General features: G+C 55.0%; 1 protein-coding gene across 2 annotated transcripts in view; it reads left to right on the top strand.

Moving 5' to 3' along the window:
* ADCY1 (adenylate cyclase 1) overlaps positions 1-22,352 on the top strand; it is a 110,659-nt gene that overhangs the window by 41,362 nt on the left and 46,945 nt on the right. The window contains exons 5-6 of one of the 2 annotated variants that reach the window (XM_059073611.2): positions 13,784-13,911; positions 19,126-19,284. In XM_059073611.2, the coding sequence (XP_058929594.1) occupies positions 13,784-13,911; positions 19,126-19,284 (287 nt within the window). The remainder of the gene's footprint in view (positions 1-13,783; positions 13,912-19,125; positions 19,285-22,352) is intronic. The other variant, XM_067043007.1, reaches the window with a different exon arrangement.

The raw sequence follows: 22,352 nt of genomic DNA, 5'->3' as shown, positions 1-22,352 counted from the left end.
GGAGGACACGAGCGTGGCCTGTGCCCGTGCATGGGGCTGGCTGTAGGGCCTCCAGCACCTTTTGCCTTTGGGTCAGGATGCGTGTTCTGTCCAGTGCAGGGGGTGACTGGTGGCCAGGGGCTGTCACAGTGCTGCTTGGGAGCTTCCTCAGGCCTGCTGCTTCCTCCCCCCTCACCAGGAAGCTTCTGGACCAGGGTCCCACTCGGCCCAGCAGGGCCTCTTTTCTGAGCATCTGCTGCTGACGGGAGGGCCTGTGCCCTTTGCCTCCTCGTCCGCTTCTGTCTTCCCAGCAGCTTGAGGTCAGCATCATGGTCCCTGAAGGATCAGGGCCGAGTTTGGTCAGTGACTTGTGGTGAGCAGTGCTGCCTGCCCCTCTGCTGTCCCTGGGAGACGCCCCTGCTCCAGGTCTCTCAGGACATAACCTGCTTCCCAGACGCCCAGGAAGGCCCAGGAGTCTTTACGGATTTTCCACTGGTCCTTTGTCAGATACCTGATTTGCAAATATTTTATTCCCCACTTTGGCCTGTTTGTTCATTTGCTGACAGCGTTGTATGAAGGGCAGAGATTTTAGTTTTTATGCAGCCCAGTGATCACTTTCTTCTTTTGTGGGTGTAGCATTCCCAGAGATGGGCAGTCCGTTGGCCGGCCCCACCTGTGCTGTGTTCTGTTGGAGCAGACGCAGGGCCCACCCCGTCCAGGGACGGGAGAGATGGGCCTCCCTGGATGGGAGAGCACGGGTAGAGATGGTGCCCCGGGAACACCCAGGTCTTCGTTCTCAGGATGAAATGTGTAATCCGGGGCCTCCCTGTCCTGTCCTCTTCCTTCCTCGAATACAAACTCCATCTGTCGCTTTGCCAGTTTCTTCCATTTTAAATCAGCTGCAGGTGTGCGTGTCACCTTGGGTTCCAGGCCCGCGCCCTCACCCTGGCCCTGGGGGCACCTCTCGGGCCCATGTCCCAGCTGTGACATCCACTGCCCCTTTCTATCGGCACCACACCCAGGGTGCACACGGCCGGGTGCCCACTGGACCTTCTGGGGCATCACACGTTCCCTCAGAATGCCTCAGTGTTCCACGTGTTTCCTCAAATTGTTACAATTTGCCTTTTTTGTTGTTAAATTTATCCCTAGGTATGTCATTCTTTTTGATGCAGTTGTAAATGGGATTATTTTCTTAATTTTACTTTCTACTAGTTCATTATTAGTATATAGAAATGTGACAGATTTCTGTATATTGATTTTGCATCCTGCAACTTCACTGAAATCATTTATTAGTTCTAACAGTTTTTTGATACAGTCTTTAGAGTTTTCTGTATATAATATTATGACATTTGCAAATAGAGACAGTTTTCCTTCTTTTCCAGTTTGGATGCCTTTTATTTCTTTTTCTTGTCTAACTGTTCTGGCTAGGACTTCAACGCTATGTTGAATAAAATTGGTGAGAGTGGGCATCCGTGTCTTGTTCCTGATCTTAGAGGAAAAGCTTTCAGCTTTTCACCAGTGAGTATGATGTTAGCTGTGGGCTTGTCATACATGGCCTTTATTATGTTGAGGTATGTTCCATCTATACCCACTTTGTTAAACTTTTTATCATGAATGAAAGGATGTTGAATTTTATCAGATACCTTTTTTGCATCTATTGAGATTACTATATGATTTTTATTGTTTATTTTGTTAATGTGTTTGTATCACATTGATTGATTTGTGTATGTTGAACCATCCTTGCATCCCTGAAATAAATCCCACTTGGTTGTGCTGTGTGATCCTTTTAATGTATTGTTAAATTCGATTTGCTGATATTTTGTTGAGGATTTTTGCATCTATGTTCATCAGGGATATTGGATAATTTTCTTCTTTTGTGCCATCCTTGCAGGATAATGCTGGCCTCGTAAAATGAATTTAGAGGTGCTCCTTCCTCTTCTGTGTTTTTGAGAGTTTGAGAAGGATTGGTATTAATTCTTCTTTGAACGTGTGGTAGAATTCGCCAGTGAAATCGTCTGGTCCAGGGCTTTCCTGTATTGGGAGTTTTTGATTAGTGATGCAGTCTGTTCAGGTTTTATATTTTTTCATGACGGAATCTTGGTAGATTGTATATTTCTAGGAATTTATCCATTTCTTCTAGGTTGTCCAGTTTGTTGGTACGTAAGAGATTTTCTCTTTTATTCACTACAAGGCTCTTTCACCAGGACACTTACTAGTGTCTGAGATGTTGGATTAGATACTTTTATCAAGGGAAGTGCACACCCTCCAGAGAACAGGTGTTGCACACACTGGAGCCTCATGGTGGGTTGACTGGAGTAAGAGATATGTTAGGTGTGTGTATGTGTACGCATGTGAGTGAGCATGTGTATATAAATGTATGTGAGTGTGTGTGTACATGTGAGTGCATTGTATATACATGAGTGTGCATGAACATGCATGCAACTGTGTACATGTATATGTGTGCATGTGTGTACATGAGTTAATATGTATGTGAATATGTAGGTGTACGTGTGTGTACATGTGTGTTAAGTTTTTGTTTAGATTTTTTTTTTCCATCTATGCTCCTGAAGGATATTAGTCTGTGGCTTTCTTTTCTTATGTTGTTGTTATGTGGTATCAAGGTAATGCTGATTTCATGGAAGAGTTGGGGAGTATTTCCTCCAGTTCAATTTTCTGGAAGCGTTTGTGTAGAATCAGTATTATTTCTCTCTTAAATGTGTGGTAGAATTTACTGGTTCATGGAGTTTTTCTTTTTGGAAATTTTAAACTACAAATTCAATTACTTTCAGTAGGGCTCGTCAGGTTATTTATTTTTTTCTTGAATGAGCTTGGTGTTTTTTAATCTTTCAGGGAGTCTGCCCCTTTTTTAACCTAAGTTGTCAAAATTATTAGAATAAAGTTGTTCACACTATTTTCTTGTTATCCTTTTAATATTTGTAGAATGTGTGGTAATGGCGCCTGTCCCATTCTTGATTTTGGTGATTTGTGTCTTCTTTTTGTCTCATCATTCTGGCTACAGATTTATCAATCTTATTAATTTTTTAAAAATAATTTGCTTTTGGTTTCATATATCTTTCAATTTTATTAATTTCCTTTATGATTTTTTAAAATAATTTTGTTTCTTCTGCTTATTTTGGTTTTCATTTGCTCTTCTTTTTCTGGTTTCTTAAGGTAGAAGCAGAGACTATTGTGTTTTAGATCTGTTTTCCTCTTCTGATATAAGTGTTTAATGCTGTGAACTTCCTCTGAAGTACTGCTTTAGCAAATTTCTGATATGTTGTGTTTCTATTTGTGTTCAGTTCAGAATACTTTAAAATTTTCCCTTTAATTTTTCTTAGACCCATGGATTATTAAGACATTTGTTTTTTGAGGGAGTTTGCAAAGATCTTTCTATTTTGACTTCCAATTTAATTTTATTGTGGTTGGAGAACATACTTTTAAAATTTGAATCCTCTTAAATTTATGGCCCAGAATATGGGCTTCATTCATTTGTGTGGTCTACGTGTGGCATATTTCCACGTTTTATCTCTTTTTCTGTTTAATTTCCTCTAATGTTTCTTTTTCCATTTTTTAAAAATACATTTATTTTTAAAAATTTATTTATTTTTGGCTGCATTGGGTCTTCATTGCTGCGCGCGGGCTTTCTCTAGTTGCGGCGAGCGGGGGCTACTCTTGGTTGCGCTGCGTGGGCTTCTCACTGCGGTGGCTTCTCTTGTTGCAGAGCACAGGCTCGAGGCGCTTGGGCTCAGTAGTTGAAGCACATGGGCTCAGTAGTTGTGGCCCGTGGGCTCTACAGCACAGGCTCAGTAGTAGTGGCGCATGGGCTTAGTTGCTCTGCAGCATGTGCCATCTTCCCGGACCAGGGCTCAAACCCGTGTCCCCTGCATTGGCAGGTGGATTCTTAACCACTGTGCCCCCAGGGAAGCCCTCCTCTAGTGTTTCTTGCAGTGTGGGCCTGCTGGCGACAAACCCTTTCAGCTTTTGTATTTCTGAAAGAACTCTTTATTTGGCCTTTATTTTTTTGAATGTCTTTTTGCTGCGTATAGAATTCTAGGTGCAAAGGTCTTTCCCCCAGAACTTTAAAGATGCTGCTCTTATTGTCATCTTCCGTATTGTTTCCAACAAGAAGTCTTCTGTCACCTCTTTGCTCCTCTGTATGAAATGTCTTTTTTCTCTGCCTGCTTTTAAGATTTTCTCTTCATTTCTGGTTTTCAGCAGTTTGATTTTGACGTGCCTAGCTGTGGTTTTCTTCAGGTGTCTTATGCTTGCAGTTTATTGAGCTTCTCGCATCTGTAGTTTTCATAATATTTGGGGAAAAACCCTCAGTCACCATTTTACAAATACTTTTCTATGCCCCTCCTCCTCCTCTTCCTTCAGGAACACCAGTTTCACCCACGTCAGGATGACGATCTTGTTTTATTTTGGGGGTTCTTTTCCTTTCTGTTTCATTTTGGGCAGTTTCTACTGCTGTGCCTTCAGGTTCACTAATCTTTGCATCTTCAGTGTCTAACCTGCCATGTACCATCCACTGCAGCTTCCAGCTCAGACATTATAGTTTCATCTCGGATCTTTTTTCCTTCTCGTTGAGGTGACTGTGAGGAAGCACGAAATTAAAATGGCCCCATTCCCTTCGAATTTATTGCTTTTTTTTCTCTGTTCTTTTGTGCATTGATGTTGTGTGTTTTAAACATATTTTCACTCTAATCTGCTGGTGTCCTGTTTTGATGAGCACCTGGACGTGTTTTTCTCATATGTGCTTGTTTTGTGTCCAAGTGCCCGGTGAGGAGGGTGTGGTGACCCCAGGGATCCAAACCCATCCTCCTTTACAAAGGTATCTGCCAGACGGTTAAACAAACACAGAGTGTGTTTGTCTTAGTCTCCACAGGAGCTGACGTTTTATTTACCCCGATCCACGGCTGATGACCACATATGTGCGCTATGTTTTTGACCTTCCCCCATTTATTGGATCCATTTTCGATTTGTGTTTGCTCTGATGTCCTTGTGTAGTTGGCAACTGGCCGCACCCTTTGGGTTTATGGAGAAGCACCTGTCCTGGGCTCAGCCCTGCTCCACCACCACCTGTTGGGGACGGGGCCCTTCTCTGGATCAGTTTTCTCTGTGGGAAAGTGAACTGGCCGGACGAAGCAGACGTCCCTGGCTGGTTCAGGAGGTGTGGGGCAGCGTGGAGGGTCCTTGGTGTGCCCGCTACGGAGACGAGCCTGAGTGCCAGTTGTCCTCTTATCAGCAAGGCCACCTGTGCTGGTTGTGGCCCCCTCCTCAGGGGTGACAGGCAGATGAGAACACAGCCCTTAGCTCTGGTCATGACCCCAGGAATCCTTCAGGGACTGTTTCCAGAGAGAGCTTGTTGCACTGTTGTCAGTTCGCAGTCCCGAGGTGGAGGTTGCCTGGCACAGGATGGGGATGCATCGGATTTAGGGCAGTGCTGGTGGTGCCCGGGGCCAGGGGGGCTGACCCACACGCGTCATGGGTGGTTAGCGAGTGCGGACAAGCGCGGGAGGCATCCCCTCTATGGTCCAAGCATCCCTGGGGACGCTCAGAGTCTGCTGAGGGGCTCTCCCTGGGGACGCCCGCCCTTGGGCTTGGCCAGTCTGCGCTGTCCCTGAACTCGGACGCTTCGTGAGCCTTTCTGGCCCATGAGGACCCGACACCGAGGGGCTCCTGGACAAGAGTGTAGGGGGTGCAATTCCTGAAAGATGACTCTGATGACCTGTGTCAGCGAGGACATTATTTTTCAGTTATTTGTGTTATTCTGGATGTTTCTGAAAGGGACCCATGGAAGCTGGTCCAAGGGCAGAGCTCCCTACCCATTTCCGAGCTACATGGGTGTGTGTTCAGGTCCATCCTTCCTGTGCCCCCTTATCCCTCCTCCTCCTCAGGAGACTGTCCTTGGGATCGTTTCAGAGGGTCGAGCCTTCCTGCTCTGACACCCTGGTCCCATAGCTGCACGGAGTTGGCCGCGTTCAGGCCTGACACATGCTCGTGGGTCAGTGGTGACTCTGCTTTAGCAAAGCCACCTGTGCACCTGCTGTCGGGCAAGGGGTGCTGGAGCACAAAGACAGAGTCAGGGAGCTTACAGCCAGGGTACTTAGAGCTCGGGTGGGGAGACCTTGAACCAATTTTGCAAAAGCAGGATTTGCTGAATGAGATGTTTTCTAGAGTGTGGTCAGGATGTAAACAGACATCGTGAACACAGCCTGGAGGGCATGGCAGTGGACCTGTCACCAGAGCTCAGCTTGGAAAACTGACCCAAAGGAACGATTTTAAGTGATCAAATAACATACAGAGTAGAATCCCAGTTTTCACACTGTGTTTGCACACACTTATATGAGTGCCAGAGAGAAAAGGCTGGAATGAAATATGCCAGAATAACTGTGGTTATTGCTGAGTTGTGAGTTATGTTTTTTAATTTTCTGAACTTTCTGCATCCTTGATGATGAACCTGGATTTCTTTAATTATCCCTTGATTAGCAGGGAATAGATATTGTTTCTTGAAAAGCCAGTAGATGTTTGGAATTTGAAGGAGTCTGTCATGTGTATCTGGCCACCTGTAGAAACTCACCGCCCTGTCTGCTGGGAGGAAACCTTTATTCAGCAGCTGCGGTGGCCCAGGTCCCTGTGTGGGGAGATATACTCCAGGCAGAGGGAGGAGCAGGGTGTGGAGATCAAGGCTCACATGAGGCCTGAGTGGGGAGCGGTGGTAGAGGGAGAGGCAGGGCAGCTGGAATGGGCCCCTTGAGTGCCGTGCAGCGGAGGAGGATGTGGCTCCTCCGTGGATCACCAGGGAGGCATATGTTCATAATTGGGTCCAGAAAGCAGCTGCCCGGTCCCTACTGTGTGCCAGCATTGTCCTAGGTGATAGGGGTGCAGCATGAATAAGTCAGATGTAAACCCTGCCCTTGAAGGTTTTGGAAATTTCACACAAGCACAGAGATAGAGACAATAACGTAACACCCTCTCCCCAGGCACCCACAACCCACCCTCGACAGTAACTAATGTCTGGCCAGTCTTGTTTGGTCTGCACTCTCCCCCCAGATCCTGCCCATCACCGCATGGCACGCTTGCATCCTTGGTGAGTAGCTCTTCCATCGAGCACGTTACGGCCAGCACCACCTCAAGGCCCCTGTCGCACCCAATTGCACTGACTGCAGTTACGGATTCCCGAGTCTGGCCCTGGGCTTGGTCACCCTGCTCATCTCAGACATGTCTCTTCTTCAGAGCTGGTTTGATCCAGTCAGGATTCACATGAGGTGGACGCGTGCCTGGATTGTACCCTTGGGTTGGGTTACGGAGGTGACAGTGATGACACAGAGGCTAATGCCGTAGAAGGATGCTCTATCACTCATGGTCCCCGAGAGGACGGGACACACCAGGCCATCCAAGGTCACAGGGGACCCCCAGGCGCCCAGGGGGGCTGGGGGAGCAGGGCGGGGCTTTATTGGCATTTCCACGGGAAGAGGGGACAAGCAGACACAGGGCTGGACAGCGTGGATAGTGAGGGCTCTGGGCTGTCGGTGTTCCCTGCGGTCTGGTCCCTGCCCTGGTGATTAGGGTGGGGACAGTGGCCGGAGTGTGAGAGCCCGCAGAGGAGATGTGGCCTCTGATCCTCCAGTGTAATAGGAACAAGCCATTGCTTGTCTCCAGGAATTAGCCAGCCCTGCGCGGTGGTCATTGTTCCCTGCCGGCGAGGCCCCCGAGATGTCAGACCTTCATAGGATACAGAAAACAAAAACCTGGATGAATACCCACATCGTATTCTGTGGCTATGCCAAGTGTTTCTTGGTTTTGGTTTTTCCTTGTTAATGCTCCTGCCCTTTGTGGCGGCTCAGCCCCAAGGCTGGGTGTGTCCTGTGCTCCTCCTGAGCCAGCAGACCTTCTCTACCTGCCTTAGATCCTGGGCTCGCTCATTTGTGTTGACAGCCCTTCCCTGGAGCGCAGTGCTGTCCCCAGCGCACCCCTCTCCGCTGGCCTCCTCCCTCCAGGGCGTGTGGATCTGAGGCTCCCGTGTTGTTACCCGTCTCCCATGACATTGCACCCGAGGGCCACAGCAGCTGCCTCGAAAACTTGGCCCATCGGTGTTCACTCTGGTTGACACAGTGCTGGTTTTCTGATCTTCTTGTTTCCTCTGCATTTAATAGCTTGTGGTTCTTTAAAAACGAAGAACATGGGCTTCCCCGGTGGCGCAGTGGTTGAGAGTCCGCCCGCCGATGCAGGGGACGCGGGTTCGTGCCCCGGTCCGGGAGGATCCCACGTGCCGCGGAGCGGCTGGGCCCGTGAGCCGTGGCCGCTGAGCCTGTGCATTCCGGAGCCTGTGCTCCGCAACGGGAGGGGCCACGGCGGTGAGAGGCCCACATACCGCAAAAAAACCCCACAAAACACGAAGAACATTTTCTCCTCAGCTCTTTGCTTATCCTCAGTGGATGCTTGATTCTTTTCGGTTCTTTATCAAGTCTCAGGACTAGAACCCTCCAAAGGGGTGAGCCGTGCGGTTGCCTCCTGCTTCCTCGTGAGTCGGACCATCCCCTCTGAACATGGTCCTGCCTCACACACAGATGCGGCGTTTTCCAGAAGCCCTAGTTTCTTTCATTGGGGAGTGCTTTTTCCAGCCTGTAATCTGGGTGGTCTCTGGTGTCCTGGGACTTTACAGGAGCCAGACATGGAAGATACGTTTTAGAAAAAGAAAAATTCATGAATGAATTCTGAGTTCATATTGATATTTCCAATTCACTTAACTTCACTGCTGTGATTCTTACATTTGTGTCCCTTTTCCTTTGATGCTAGAAACCCTAATAACAGTAATAGAATTTTTTTGTTTCTTCCTTTCATATACAGTTGATTCAAAATAGCATTACCAATATTCTTCCCCACAATAAGACCACTGGATACAATCTAAGATTTCTTTAGTGGTTTCTCTCGTTATCTTGCCCTTGAATTACATCCCACTAGATACACAGTCAAATACGTGTTTTCCTGTCACTTGTGAAACCACCTGTGAATTGTGTTAGCAGCATGGTCAGTTATTGCATTTTGGTTTTATTTTTAGGCGTTGCTGCGCTAAATTTAATTTTTCTTTTTTAAGTACCTCAGACATTTGCACGGCTCTGTCCCACAGTGCAGACCCTGAGGCAGGACACGCGGAGGGAGGGCTGACCCACTCCACCGTCGCCCCCTGCCCCGTGCAGTTAGGCATCTGTGCTCTGTTTGGGGTTGTTCCTCCGCTGTTCCTTCTGGATACCAGGAGCAGATGTGTACATGTGACTATTTATTATTGGAGAGTGTGCCTCAGTGGGGCCCGTTGCTGTCTCCTGGGCGTGGCTGAGGCTGGAGAGACTTCTGGTCCTGAGTCAATGCGGCTGGTCTCTGCTGTAGGACAGACGTCTGTGCGTTCTTGGGTTCCAGCTCTGTTGCTCCTGTGTGGTCCCTCCCCGTGGGCAGAAGCCCTCGGAGCACAGGGTCCTCAACTCTTCCCTTCGCTTATATCCGTGGTCCTTGTCGCGGTGGGTGGAGCATGTGGGAGTCAGTAAAAGGAACCGCAGGAATGATCGATGAAAATTGAAGTTGAAACGATTATGTGTCCTACTTCCCAGCGATAGCCGTGGTTTATATTTTGGTGCATTTCTTTTCAGCTTTGTGTGGACGCAGCAGGTTAAACCCTGAGACAGCCACCTAGAAGGAACATTTTCTAAAATCTCTCATTTTGATTTCCCACTGATGGCCCAGCGCCGTGCAAAGTTAACGTCACTTGGCCGTTTGGCTTTGGATGCTGTCACCTGGGGATCAGGTGCAGTCACTGGGTCATTTCAAGCTCTCTCTCTGCACCTCCCCTCCCCCAGGGGTGCCACCAGGTCTTGGGAGCTCCGCAGCCTTCCCAGAAGCCAGCTGCAGTGTGGGGTCCACATGATGGCCTCTGACCTCTCTGGACCCCACTGCTTCAGAGCCGGCCTCAAGAGGGGTTTGGGCATCTTCCGGTTCTGAAGTTGCAGTGGCTCTTCCTTATGGCACTGAATTCTCTGCTGCTTGCCGGGTCCAGGGCTGGGCGGGCAGGGTCACAGAGCCCTTGAGTGTGGGAGTCTCTGCCGTCCTCTCGGGCCAGGGCCAGCCGGGTCCAGGGCTGACCAGCGGGCCTGCAGACCATACCTGGGAAGCAAAGGAGACCCTCCTGCCTGGACCCCCCGGCAGCCCCTTGCTGCTCTGAGGGGGCTCTGTCCGTCGTGTCCTGTCACTCCTGTCCCTTCCAAGCAAGCCCCGCCGGCCCTCCTCCTCCGTTGTCTCTCTTCGCTTTGGCTGGGAAACAGCTGTTCGGGTGTGACGGACGCTCCCTGCGGGGGAACGCCAGGCTCTGGCTTTCAGTATTTACAGGGAAGATGTTGTTGTCTAAAACACCGAAAGCAATGGAAAACACCGTTATTTCTAGTCTCTTAAGCTTGTTAACAAAAGTCAGGAGTTGAGATTAAAAAACAAGGGGACGGGGCTTCCCTGGTGGCGCAGTGGTTGAGAGTCCGCCTGCCGATGCAGGGGACGCGGGTTCGTGCCCCGGTCCGGGAGGATCCCACGTGCCGCGGAGCGGCTGGGCCCGTGAGCCATGGCCTCTGAGCCTGCGCGTCCGGAGCCTGCGCTCTGCGACGGGAGAGGCCACAACAGTGAGAGGCCCGCGTACCACAAAAAAAAAAAAAAAAAAAAAATTAAAAAAAAAAACAAAGAAAAAAAAAAACAAGGGGACGGGTGAGCATTTCGCTTCCCCAGTCTGTCCTGAGCCCGGGAGGGACTGTCTCAGGATGGTTGCCAACGACACATTTGTCGCTGCCGGGCTGTGATTATGCTCCTGTGTGTGTTGGAGGGTCCAGCGGAGGATGGCTGCTCTTCAGGAAGCTCTCCCCAGAGCGCGGTGGACCTCATCTACCTGTGAGCCCGCGGCCTGGGTGTCACTTGCTCGATGCCCACGTCCTGACCTGGAGGGCAGCCGTGCCGGGCAGTAGGGGTCACTCCTGAGGCTCAGCCAGGGGCGCCACTTGCCTTCGCCACAGTTTACACCTTGTTCTTCAGCACCTCCTGTCCCGAGGGGTCGGCCGTCGGAGAGCCCATCCAGCCCCACAGAGACTCGCTTTTCTGTGGCAGCCACTCTTGAGTCTCTGTGTCAGATACGACAGTCGGGCTCATAAGGGTGGCTGTTTGGGGCGGCCCCACCCACGGCCTCTGATTTCCCTTGAAATCTGATGGCACAACTGCTGCTTAACGACCTGCCCGTAGGGTTTATGGCCCATTCACACACACGCACACACGCGCGCGCGCACACCTGCCCGCTCGGTGGCCTTGTACCGAGCACCTTCCAGTCCCAGGGTCAGGCGTGTCAGGGACGCGCAGAGATGAGCCGAGGCTGGGGTTACGGGGCCTGGAGGTGGCTGGGAACTCTGCGGAGCCCAGCTGGGGGTGCAGGGATGTCCGCAGTCGCCCACACTCAGCGTCCCACAGAGATGCTGATGCGTGGGGACACCTGTCATCCTCGAGGTCCCCAGAATCAGGGCTTGGTGACCTTAGAAATCTTCTGCAGGAATGCTCCCTACGTGGGGTAGGTGCTGTCCCTTGTGCGGGCTCCTCAGAGGGAGGGGTCTGGATCACCAGACAGACAGCCGGGAGGGGGCTGGACGAGTCGGAGATCATGAGCTTTCCACCGAGGGTCTCTGCGCCTGGGGCGGGTCGCACCCCTGGCCGTGGCCCCTCAACTCATCCTGGGCTCTCGGTTCTAGTGAAGGCAGCCCGAGTGTAAAGACGAGGCGCGGACGTCTGGGGGGAGCTGCCCCTCGCTGGCCTGCACGGTGTGTCCTGGCAGTGACGGTGGGGACGGGTGAGGACGGACACTCTAGAGGTGCCAGATGAGAGCCCGGGCTGCCTGCTCGCCTGGAGAAGCCTGGCCGGCTGCCTCCCAGGGGCTCTGCGGTGCGGACGTCGGCACCAGGCCCTGGGCTCCCAGACTCCGTCACGGGACAAGTCAGCCCCGGCACGGCCTGCCCGTGGGAAACAAACCCCTTCTGCAGACCAGGAGGCTGGCGTCCTAATGGTCACGTGGCCGCCCCTGGTCTCTTGAAGGATGAGTGGCCGGACCCTGGACCTCCCTGAGGCCAGCTCCCTGTCCACAGGGGGAGCTCGTGGGGCTTAGGATGGGGAAGACCCAGTCACTGGGTTTTCCCAGAGACCACCCGACAGGTGGAAGTGACTTCTCTTCTCCTCCCCTTTGACCGACTGTCCCTGCATTGAGGGAGGCCCGGGGCTGGGCACCCAGCCATTCAGTGGCCTGGGCCACCTCTCAGGAGAGCAGCAGGGTCGCTGGCCCTTGTTCCTCCCCGACCCTCTGCCCCGCTGGACAGTGTCCTGCAGAAGAAGTGCGGGCCGTGCGTGAACCCGTGGGTGGTGAGGGCTGAGAATTCTCATCCCAGGGCGCTGTGTGAATTCACAGCATTTGAGAAAGCCTGCGGGAGGTGGCTCATTTGTAAGAAAGCAAAGAGCGGAATTAAATACAAGCTGTAGAATGTGTTCTCACAGTAGGGTCAGCAGAGCTCCGGGCTTTACGGGCCCATCCGGGGGGCTGTCCATCCCAGGGGCTGGGAGGTCCGTCTCACCCACGGACAGGCTGCGTGACGCTGCTCTCCCTCACAGACACGCACAAGCTCAGGAAACGTGGTGTCATGAATGGTAGAACAAATACTCCAGCTGTCTCCTGTCAAGACAGATACTGGAGACCTGCAAAAGTGAGAACGATGCCTTGCTTCTCATTTGTTTCTGTTTGGGGAAATGTCATAATTTTTCAAACAGCCTGTTACTTATGTTACTATGTCATGGATTTGCTATTGTTACTTTAAATGCATTAGTACATTTTAAAAAAAATCTCTCAGTTGTAGCTTCTTATATGGTAATAGCCATAGCTGTAAGCTACTTACATGAAAACTTTTTGTGAGGTCTTCAGTTATTTAGGGGGATTTGAAGAGGTGTTGAAAACAAAATGTTCTGAAACTGCCGTTTTAATGCTGTCCTTGGTATAAAACTGACAGTCACCGTCATAAGCATAGCCGACCCCAATGGACTGGGGCAGGACCGGTGGTAGTAAGCGTCTGACATGTCTCTCTGTCCCCAACACGAGGCGAGGCGGACGCTGGCATTCTCACCTTTGTGTAAGGGCGAGAGTGGACCTTGTGCAGTGCCAGATGCCTCTCCAAGGTGTTCCCTGTGGGTGGTGAGGTCTGGGCTCAGGCCCTGGCTGGTGGTTCTCTGGGGAGAGCTGCTCACACGGCCTGTGGACCGTGACTCTGGGTTAAGCCACGGGCACTCAGGTGCGTGTGGCCTGCCCTTCCCGGGCTGGCGAAGGAGTCTAGCATGTTCCGGAAGGGCCAATCACGTGGTGATCCAAAGACGAGGACTGTACTAGCCCCTCTTGGGAGAGGGGGCCCCTCCTTGGGGAGAGGACCTGGCTCCCAGGCATAGGGTGACCTCCCCTCCTTGAAGGGCCTGTGGGGTTGACCCCGTGATCTGAAGGGCAGAGGAGGTGGACCCCCGCGTGGGAAGAGGCTGAGTGCGGGTAGCGGGGACGGCGTGGGGTGCCCGAGGCGACCCTAATCACAGCCATATAGGGGCCACCTGCCCTCCTGAGGTACCCTGACTGTGGGAGAGCCGCCTGGGCCCTGGCCTAGGTCGGGCCTTGAGCTCAACGGTCAGCGCACCTGGTGGTGGCAGAGGCGCAGGGGCTCGGGCGGCCCCAGGTGCGTCACTAACATGCCCTTTGCCCTCTCGCCCGAAGGAGAACCACTGCCGTCGCATCAAGATCCTGGGAGACTGCTACTACTGCGTGTCCGGCCTCACTCAGCCCAAGACTGACCACGCCCACTGCTGCGTGGAGATGGGCCTGGACATGATCGACACCATCACGTGAGTGCCCTGCCGTGCAGGCCTGCCTTGTCCTGGCCAGCGTGTCCGAGGTGGGTCACCTGTGCCGTGGCTGCGGAGACCCAGAGCCACGCTGCGAGGTGCTGGGTGGAGGAGTCCCGCGTGCTCTGTGCAGCTCTGCCTCCGTGATTCCCTTCTTTGCATTTTGTGGGGACTGCATTTCTCTGTCCACGGTGATCCAGGGTGCCGCCGGCTATGCATTAGTCAGGCCCAAAGAAATGACCCTTTGAGCTTAGCCGGATAGGATGTTCAAGGAGTCGATTGCGGGAAAGGGTTGGCTCAAATCCGGCCGCGTTCCAGTTGAAAAGGAGTCCCATGTGCTTGTGCACGCGGGCAGGTGAGCAGGTGTCCCGTGCTCTCTGTGGAGAGAGGGTGGGATGGAGCAGGTGAGTACTGCTGGAATACTGGAGGCCTGGCCTGCTCCCTTCTTAGCCACCCTTATCCCCTCATAATCCTCGTCAGGGCTTGAGGAGGCAGGAGCCTTCGTCTACTTAAGGAGGGTGTGGAGCTGGGAGGTTGGGCTGGTGGACGGAGCTTTTAGAGCCACATTCCAGCTTCTCGACAGCCTGGGGAGATGGCTTCGGCTCCGTGAGGTGGGGTCACCGGGGCCCGGCGTGGTTTCACACTTGGGAGCAGAGAAGTAATAGTACAAGAATGGAACGCGATGGGATGGACGGCAGGCTCAACTGCACGGTCCTTGCGAGACAGACTGTGCGGTCCACGCGCCTCCACACTGTGCAGAAGCAGCGTGCTCGGCCCGGTACCCCGCTTCTCAGGAGCCGGGAGCTGTGTGTCAGCATTGCCTGGGCCGGTCGAATCCCCGAGGCCTGCTCTGCCCGGAGAGCCAGTGGCAGCTGGTCTGGGCTGTGGTCTAGGATTGAGGGTGGAAAAGCACCACCAGGTGATTTCAATATGCAGCTCCTGCTCTGGAGAAAAGAAGCTGAACTGGAGAGGAGGCTGGTTGTTGACCGGCCTGCTCTTTGGGGAGGCCAGAGGTGGCCCTGGGTCGCGGGCACAGTGCCGTGGGTGACCTGGAAGCAGAAGAGGCTGCGGTGCCGAGATGTCCCTTGCCGGGGCCACAGAGAGGTCTGCTGCAGGCCTGGGGACCTCTGAGTGGACAGAGTAAACCCAAAGGCAGGAGGGATGGTTGGCAAGGTTATGAGATTCCTGAAGCAGCTCGTGCAGACGCCGTGCGTGCTGGTGCAGACGCTCAGGTTTGGGGGATGCGCGAGCCCCACCGTAGGGGTGTTGGACCACTGTTGTCAGCTCCCTCTTCAGGCGGACGCTTTGCGGGCAGCACGTCCACCAGGGTCGCTCGCTGCAGAAAACAGGGCGATCCATTCCGACCCTCGTGAGTGCAGGACCGGCTTGTGTGGGTCAAGCGCTTGCCTCTGCCGGATAGAGAGGAGCTGAATAAGGAATCTGTAAAAACCGACCGAGGAAGAAATCTCTGCAAGGGCAGGCAGGCAGGCGTGCTGCCAGACCGGCTCTGACCTTGTGTGAGACCGGAGGGGTCGGGGGTCTTCTCCTTGGCCAAGAAGTGAGGAATGATCTTTTTTCCACTTGGTAGAAAGTTCATTTCTATGGCGAAAGCAGATGGAAAGATTTTTCCATGCTCCGTGTGAAGGACCGAGCGAAGAATGCAGCCTTGAATGTGGAGTCCCAGGGCTCTTAACCCCCTCCCAGTGGAGTGGCCGTGTCTGAGGCCCCCCGGGCTCCTGCTCTGGGGAATCCGGCCCCCCATCTGCCCTCAACACCCAAATCAGATCCTCCTCTCAAACTTGTGGACCTCATTAAGGTGTGCAATATGCTCTTAAAAAAAACACCACGTGTTAATTGTTGTTGGTGTGATTTTTAATGATAATTTGAAGTCATATATATATATCCCTGGTTTGGGCCAGATGGCACCTGCCTGTGGGAGGAATGGAGACAGAGTGGGAAGAGCCTTACGTGCCCAGCAAGTGTGGGGACTGGCTTGGTCCTGCCCCTGCAGAGCTGTGACCCTGGCTCTCAGTTTCCCCATCTGAGAAATGGGGAGTGATGGCTTCATGACATCCGGGGCTCTGAGCGAGGTTGGATTGGCAGAGACCGGGACGGTGGGACCGACCTCATGGCCACGCCCAGGCCCTGCGTCCTGGTGGTCAGGGGCTAGGCCTTGACCTTGAAGGTTCTGGGGAGGTTTCTCCAGGACTCCTGGTGATGTCACGCTGCTTGGACCCGTGTCTTTGGCCCGAAGTTCTGCAGCCCCGCCCCAGGGTTCCCAGGCCTGATCCTGCTCCCCACCCCACCAGTGGGTTTGCTGCAGTGGGCGAACGGTCTGCAAGCGGAAGTCAGGGCAGGGCAGGCGGGCTGGGTCCGGCGGGCCTCACGCATCCTGTGCCATTGCTGACAGATGGGGTTACCCCGCCCCCCCCGTGCTCCTGTCCTTCTTCCTCTGCTGTCCTCCCCCTGCTCCCCGACCCTGCCCCCAGGTCCTGTCCCTTCCTGGTCGCAGCCTGCAGATTTTGATCTGAGGACAGGACGTTGGCATTGAGGCAGCTGAGCGTGCACGAGCCAGGCTGGGGAGGTGGAGCTCTGGGGTCCCAGCCCGAGGTGCACCCCGGGTGTCAGTGTTCGCTTCTTTAATGCTGCTCCTCCTGTTACGATGATGAATAAATCGTGGATCATTAGTAAGGCATCAGGCATCAATCACCTGCTAGGAAGAGATCGTGGGATACTTTCAGAGTCTCTGGGGATGCTAGGCTGTTTCGGCCCAGCCTTCCCACCGGGGTGGCCCAGCTCTGTCCTCTCTTCTGCTGCACGGAACAGGCTCCTTTGCTGTCGGAGACACGTGAGCCAAGGCTGCGGGACTCTGCTTCTCTGTCGCCCTCCTTGCAATGTTGTGGACTTAAGTTGTGTCCTGGTGACATTCATTTTGTTCCAGATGAAGATTCCCAGTCTCTTTATTTCATCCTCATTTGAAGCCCCTCGTCTTTCTTTAGTCTTTTAGATTAAGGGTTTTTTTTTTTTTTTTTTTTTTGGAGAGCAGCGAGCTGGCTCCTGTCCAGGAGCTGTGTGGGCGAGGGGAACTGAAATCTCATTCCATACCGTTTTCTCACGAGGGTCCAGGACCGGGTGTTACACCAGGCCCTGGGAAGCTAGCGGCCAGGACCCCTTGTGGACGGGCCTCGGGTCAGCAGGCGGGAGGCCCGTCCAGGCACAGACGACTTCCAGGTACCGAGCGTGGAGGCAGGCTCACGCGCAGTGACCACCAGGTGGGATGGTGCTTGTCAGGACCCTGTGGACGCAGGTGGGCTGTGGAAGCTAAGCCAGGGCAGGAGGTGTCAGCTACCGCCTTCCTTCTCCCTTGGGCTGACACCAAACCCAAGGGGCCAGTGGCGGGCGCTGTGGCCGGAATGCATCTGTCCAGAGGCTAAGCCCTGTTACAGCTTGCAGCCGTCCGCGCATGGGGTAGGTGGGAAGTCCCAGCCGCCTGGGACAAGACACAGGTGAGGAATGGCCTGGGGCAGCCCCTCCCGGGATGCTTGCAGGCCACTCTCCGGGAGGGCCCTAGGATGTCCACCGAGCCTCTGGTCGGTGGAGTCAGCCCGGCCATGTGGCCATGTGGATGCAGTGGTCTCCTCTGATGGAGCCTGACCCAGCTGTCACAGCGGAAGCAGAGTGACAAGGGTCTGGGCAGGGACGGGGGTGGGTTTGCTGTGGGAAAGGATCTGGGAGGGCTTCCTGGATGCAGCATCCGGGCTGGGCCTACGTTTTATTTGAACAGGGTGGGATCCACGTGAATCAGCCTTGAGTCTTGGAGCAGGAGTGAGATTTTGCTCACAGGCTCGGGGCACCTGCTGTATTGGGGGGGCAGGTCTAGATGCGTTTGGACTACAGGGCACCTGCTGTTGGGAGGGGACGGAGGGTGGGTAGTCCATGTCGGGCTGCCCGAGGGTGACGGCAGTGTGGCCCTGTGTGCCTGTGGTCTCCCAGTCTCCCTTCCCTCTCATGGCCGATGTCCTAACCATGGGGCCGCCATGTCCCCGAGCCTCAGCGCCATCTTCCCGCCCTACTTGCTACAGAACGTTTCCACCGGCCGGAGAGCCCCATCCAACACATGTGCCCGTTGGGGCCACCTTTGGACCCGCCCAGGGTGGGGAGGGCCGGGGGCACCGTGGCTGACCCCCTCCCCGCCCTCACGGCTTCCTTGCGATTCTGTCCCTTGGAGCGCACCAGCCAGGCCCGATAATGCTTCCTCAGCAACATGCTTCATTCAGACTTTTTAAAGATTAAATAATGTCTTGCTTTTGGGGAGAAGTGGGAAATCCAGAAAAGTGGCATCAGAGGGCCTCCCCGTGGCTGCGGTGCGTCCCCTGCGCTCTGGCTGTGCGATCACAGGCCCTCTGTGTACTTCCTGCATCTCACCTCACCGTGGGCCTCGTGACTCTCTTTCCAAGGAACTTTTCAAACCACCTCCTGTTTCTTCTCACGCGTGCTTCCGGGGATGCTGCCCCCACCTCCGAGGGTGGTCTCCCCTGGGACCCTCAGGGCCTCATGCCACCCCGTTCCTCAGCCGGGGCTGGAGCCCAGAGACACGAGCGCCTGGGGAGGTGGAACGCGCGTGCACCGGCCCTGCAGTCTGATTTCAGCGTCCGCGTGTTCCGTCTTGTTTTCTCCCTTGAGTTGACTGACGCACAGTTTACAACCCACAGGTCCCCCTGTTGTTTGGGGCAGGTTAGTGGAGCCTCGGGCCTCCCCACAGGCTGGGTCTGCAGCCCACCCTCTCAGTCAGGGGAACTCGGGGTCAAACCTTGACCGTTCCCACGGCTCCTGGGACCCTGTCCAATGTTCCCGGGGGCTCTCACGCGGGCCCCTGGCCAGCAAGCGGGCACGAGCACCCCCGATCGGGTCCCTGGTGCCCAGAGCAGGATCGGGGCCCTGGGTCGGGGTCCTGGGCTCATCTCTCTTCGGTCGCTGCTCTGGGTGGGGAGGGGGACAGGGGAGGTGGGATGCCTTGTGAAGACGGCCAGTGGCCAGGGAGCAGTGGGGAACCAGCTCGGAGCGACCCCTGCCCACCAGGGCCCACAGCTTGGGGGTCAGGCTGACTAGGTCAGGAGACACCCCCCCGTCCCATGCCCCTGGTGCCCTGTGCCCGTGGCCTGAGGGAGCGGACCACGGGGCCCCAGCCCCACGCCCTGCCTGTGTTTGCTGCAGGTCCGTGGCGGAGGCCACTGAGGTGGACCTGAACATGCGCGTGGGGCTGCACACCGGCAGGGTCCTCTGCGGGGTCCTGGGCCTGCGCAAGTGGCAGTACGACGTGTGGTCCAACGACGTGACCCTGGCGAATGTCATGGAAGCCGCCGGCCTGCCTGGGTAAATCGGGGACCCCGAGGGCAGGGGCGGGGATTCTAATTCCACCTTCTGCCTGGGGATCTGGGAACGCCCGGCTGTCCCAGCCCCCCCCCCCACCCGCAAGGCCCCAAAGAGAGTGGGCAAACCCACCCTGGAGGAGGAGACTGAACGCCCCGGTGTTCTGCCTGGCCCGGAGCTGTCCTGCGTGCTGACTTGCTTTTCTCCTTTTGCTTTCTTTCTCAGACTTACAGTGGAAAGTGTCCTGCCTTTAGAGCCCCACTAGGGAAGTTACAGATTTCCTTCTAGAGTGAGGGAGGAGGATGCATTGCTCATTGGTCCGTGCACTCCTAATGCTTTCTGATTACAGTCGCCTCCTTCGGTCTCATTTTCTTCAGGCCGTTCCACAGAGCCGAGGCCTCACGTACGGTGAAAACATTAACCGAGAACTGAAAGCGAACTCCCCTCCCTCCACGAACGGTGGGCAGCAGGGGATGACGTGATTGCAGAAGAGAGGGTTCTGAGGCGCGCTCTCGTGACCCCACCCTCCCGATTTGCGCCTCTTGGAGGGGTTGGCAGGCCGTGCTCGCAGCCGCTGCAGGGCCCAGCTGCGGTTCCCCGGGGCTAGAGCTGAGCGTTAGACCCCTGCACACGCAGGTCTGCTTCTGTCTTATGAACCTCAGGGCAAAGCTCTGTGCCCTACCGCTCTGAGGGGGCCTCAGGGCCCCTCGGACCCTGGCTGCCTGTCCCCAGCTGTCCTGTTCTCACCCCAGAGACCTGGCATCCCCTGGGCCGCATCTTCCCCCCTCCCTCCTGGCCTGACTCTTTGGGGGAGGTGGCGGAAACGGGGGACACCTTTCCTTGTGCCACGGCCCTGAGCTTGGCCGAGGGACCAGTGGCATCCAGGGCCACTCGCTCTGGAGAGCGGCTTTGAAATTGCAGGAAAGGAGGGCTTACGGGGCTCGAGGAAGCAGCGAGCCTGGAGATTAGAATCCAACGAGCCTGAATGCACGCTGGCCTGCCATGGGCGTGGCCGTGGTATTTCTAAGCGAGCTCAAAAATCGCGGCATGGTCGTCCGTGACCGGGCTGCCTCTGAGTGTCCCTCTGGGGGGACCCTCGCGGCCACCGACCCCTGCTTCCTTCAGGGCCCCGTCCTTCCAGCACCCCTCCACTCCTCCTCCTGTTCTGCACCCTTCAGAGCAGGGTCTCGGGCAGGAGGGGGACACCTTCTCACCGTGCCTGGCCCTCGCCCTCTGAGCGCCAGAGTGATCCCAGCAGCAGCCCGCTGTCCTGCACAGAGTGCAGCCCCTTGGCCGGCCAGGAGGTGCCAGGAGCCGCCCACCGCCCTCCTCCCCTGCCCACTGAGGTCTTTAAAGCGTTCCTCCTGCTGTGGGACGAGCACACAGACTTCCACCTCCAGGGACCCCGCTCTGCGGGCCCTTCACCTGGCCAGGGCCTCTTGCAAGTTCCGGCTGACCGGTAGCTCCCCTTCTTTCACTCTACCTACCAGTCCCACGGTGGGGGGGGGGGGCGCCGCGTCCTGCCTGCCCTGCTCTCTGCTTTGCTTCTTTCTTCCCTCCTCCCCTCCACTCCCCCCTCCCGCAGGAGCACAGTGTTTACAGAGCACCTGGCTTTTCCAGGAGGCGGGAGGGTGGTGTCGGCAGCGAAGACAGAGCCCTCGGCCCCAGTGGGGTTCACGTCCTTGGGGGGCCCCAGGGAGCTCTCTGGGAGGTGCAGAGAGGGGAGCACGACGCGGGGCCAGGGGGAGGTGCCTTTATCACCTGTCAGCCTGGGTCTCCTGGGCACTGAGGTCAGTTCGGAGCTGGCCGGGGGTCTGGGGAGCTCACAGGCCCTTGGGGGCACTGAGACCCTGGCGCTGCGCACGGAGCTCCAGGAGGATGTGCAAGGAGGAGGGGTGATGTTGAAGGCCCGAGCCTGAGAGCTCCTGAGAGAAGGGGAACGGGAGACAGGAAGAGGGGCCGGGGAGGGCAGGTGGTGAGAGATAGTGCGGGCAGCCAGGAGGAGGCCGGGGAGGAAGGAGAGCCGCCAGCTAGCTGTGCTTGGTGCTACAGAATGAGGACTGGACACCAGATCGGGGGCATGCAGCCAGCAGTGGCCTCAGCACGGGGTTCAGGGCACACGAGGGCCAAGGCGTGCCTGCCTGGCTCCCAGGGAGACAGGGCCTTGCGACTCTCCCCGCAGGGAAGGGGGAGGAGCCAAAGGAAGCTGGCCTGGGAGGGGTGGCTGGAAAGCTGCTCCGTGAGTGGGGACCAGGGGCTGCTGACGCCACCCTCCCCAGTGCCTCTAGGGGCCTGGCACACGTGGTGCATGCACCCCTCGGGGTCCTGCCTTGCCCTTGCAGCGGGGGTGGGGGGGCGCATGTGATGGGGCTTTTCCAGTAACCTTCCGAGACCCCCAGGCCCCTGGAGATGGTGTCTGCCCTGGAGCTTCTCAGGGTTCCCTCACTCTCCTCTCTAGGTTTGCTCTTTCTTGCACTATTCTTAATCTGGTTCCTTCACTCTTTTAAAAAAATTTATTTTATTGAAGTATAGTTGATTCACGATGTTGTGTTAATTTCTACTGCACAGCAAAGTGATTCACTTACACACACACATATATATATATGTCAACACATTCTTTTTCATATTCTTTTCCATTATGGTTTATCACCAGGTATTGAATATAGTTCCCTGTTCTGTGTAGTAAGACCTTGTTGATCCATTCTCTGTATAATAGTTTGCATCTGCTAATCCCAAACTCCCAGTCCATCCCTTCCCCTTCCCCCTTGGTCCTTCTTCTGCTTTCTTCATCCACCCACCTGTCCACTCATACATCCATCCTCCATACTTCCTTCCGTCCATCCATCCATCCTCCATACTTTCTTCCGTCCACCCATCCACCTTCCATCCATCCATCCTCCATACTTCCTTCCATCCACCCATCCACTTCCCATCCATCCATCCATCCTCCATACTTCCTTCCATCCACCCGTCCATCTCCATCCATCCATCCTCCATACTTCCTTCCATCCACCCGTCCATCTCCATCCATCCATCCATCCTCCATACTTCCTTCCATCCACCCGTCCATC

Source organism: Kogia breviceps, chromosome 9, assembly GCF_026419965.1.
Source record: "Kogia breviceps isolate mKogBre1 chromosome 9, mKogBre1 haplotype 1, whole genome shotgun sequence".
Taxonomy (NCBI): Eukaryota; Metazoa; Chordata; class Mammalia; order Artiodactyla; family Physeteridae; genus Kogia; species Kogia breviceps.
This window is presented reverse-complemented; position numbering and strand designations above follow the sequence as displayed.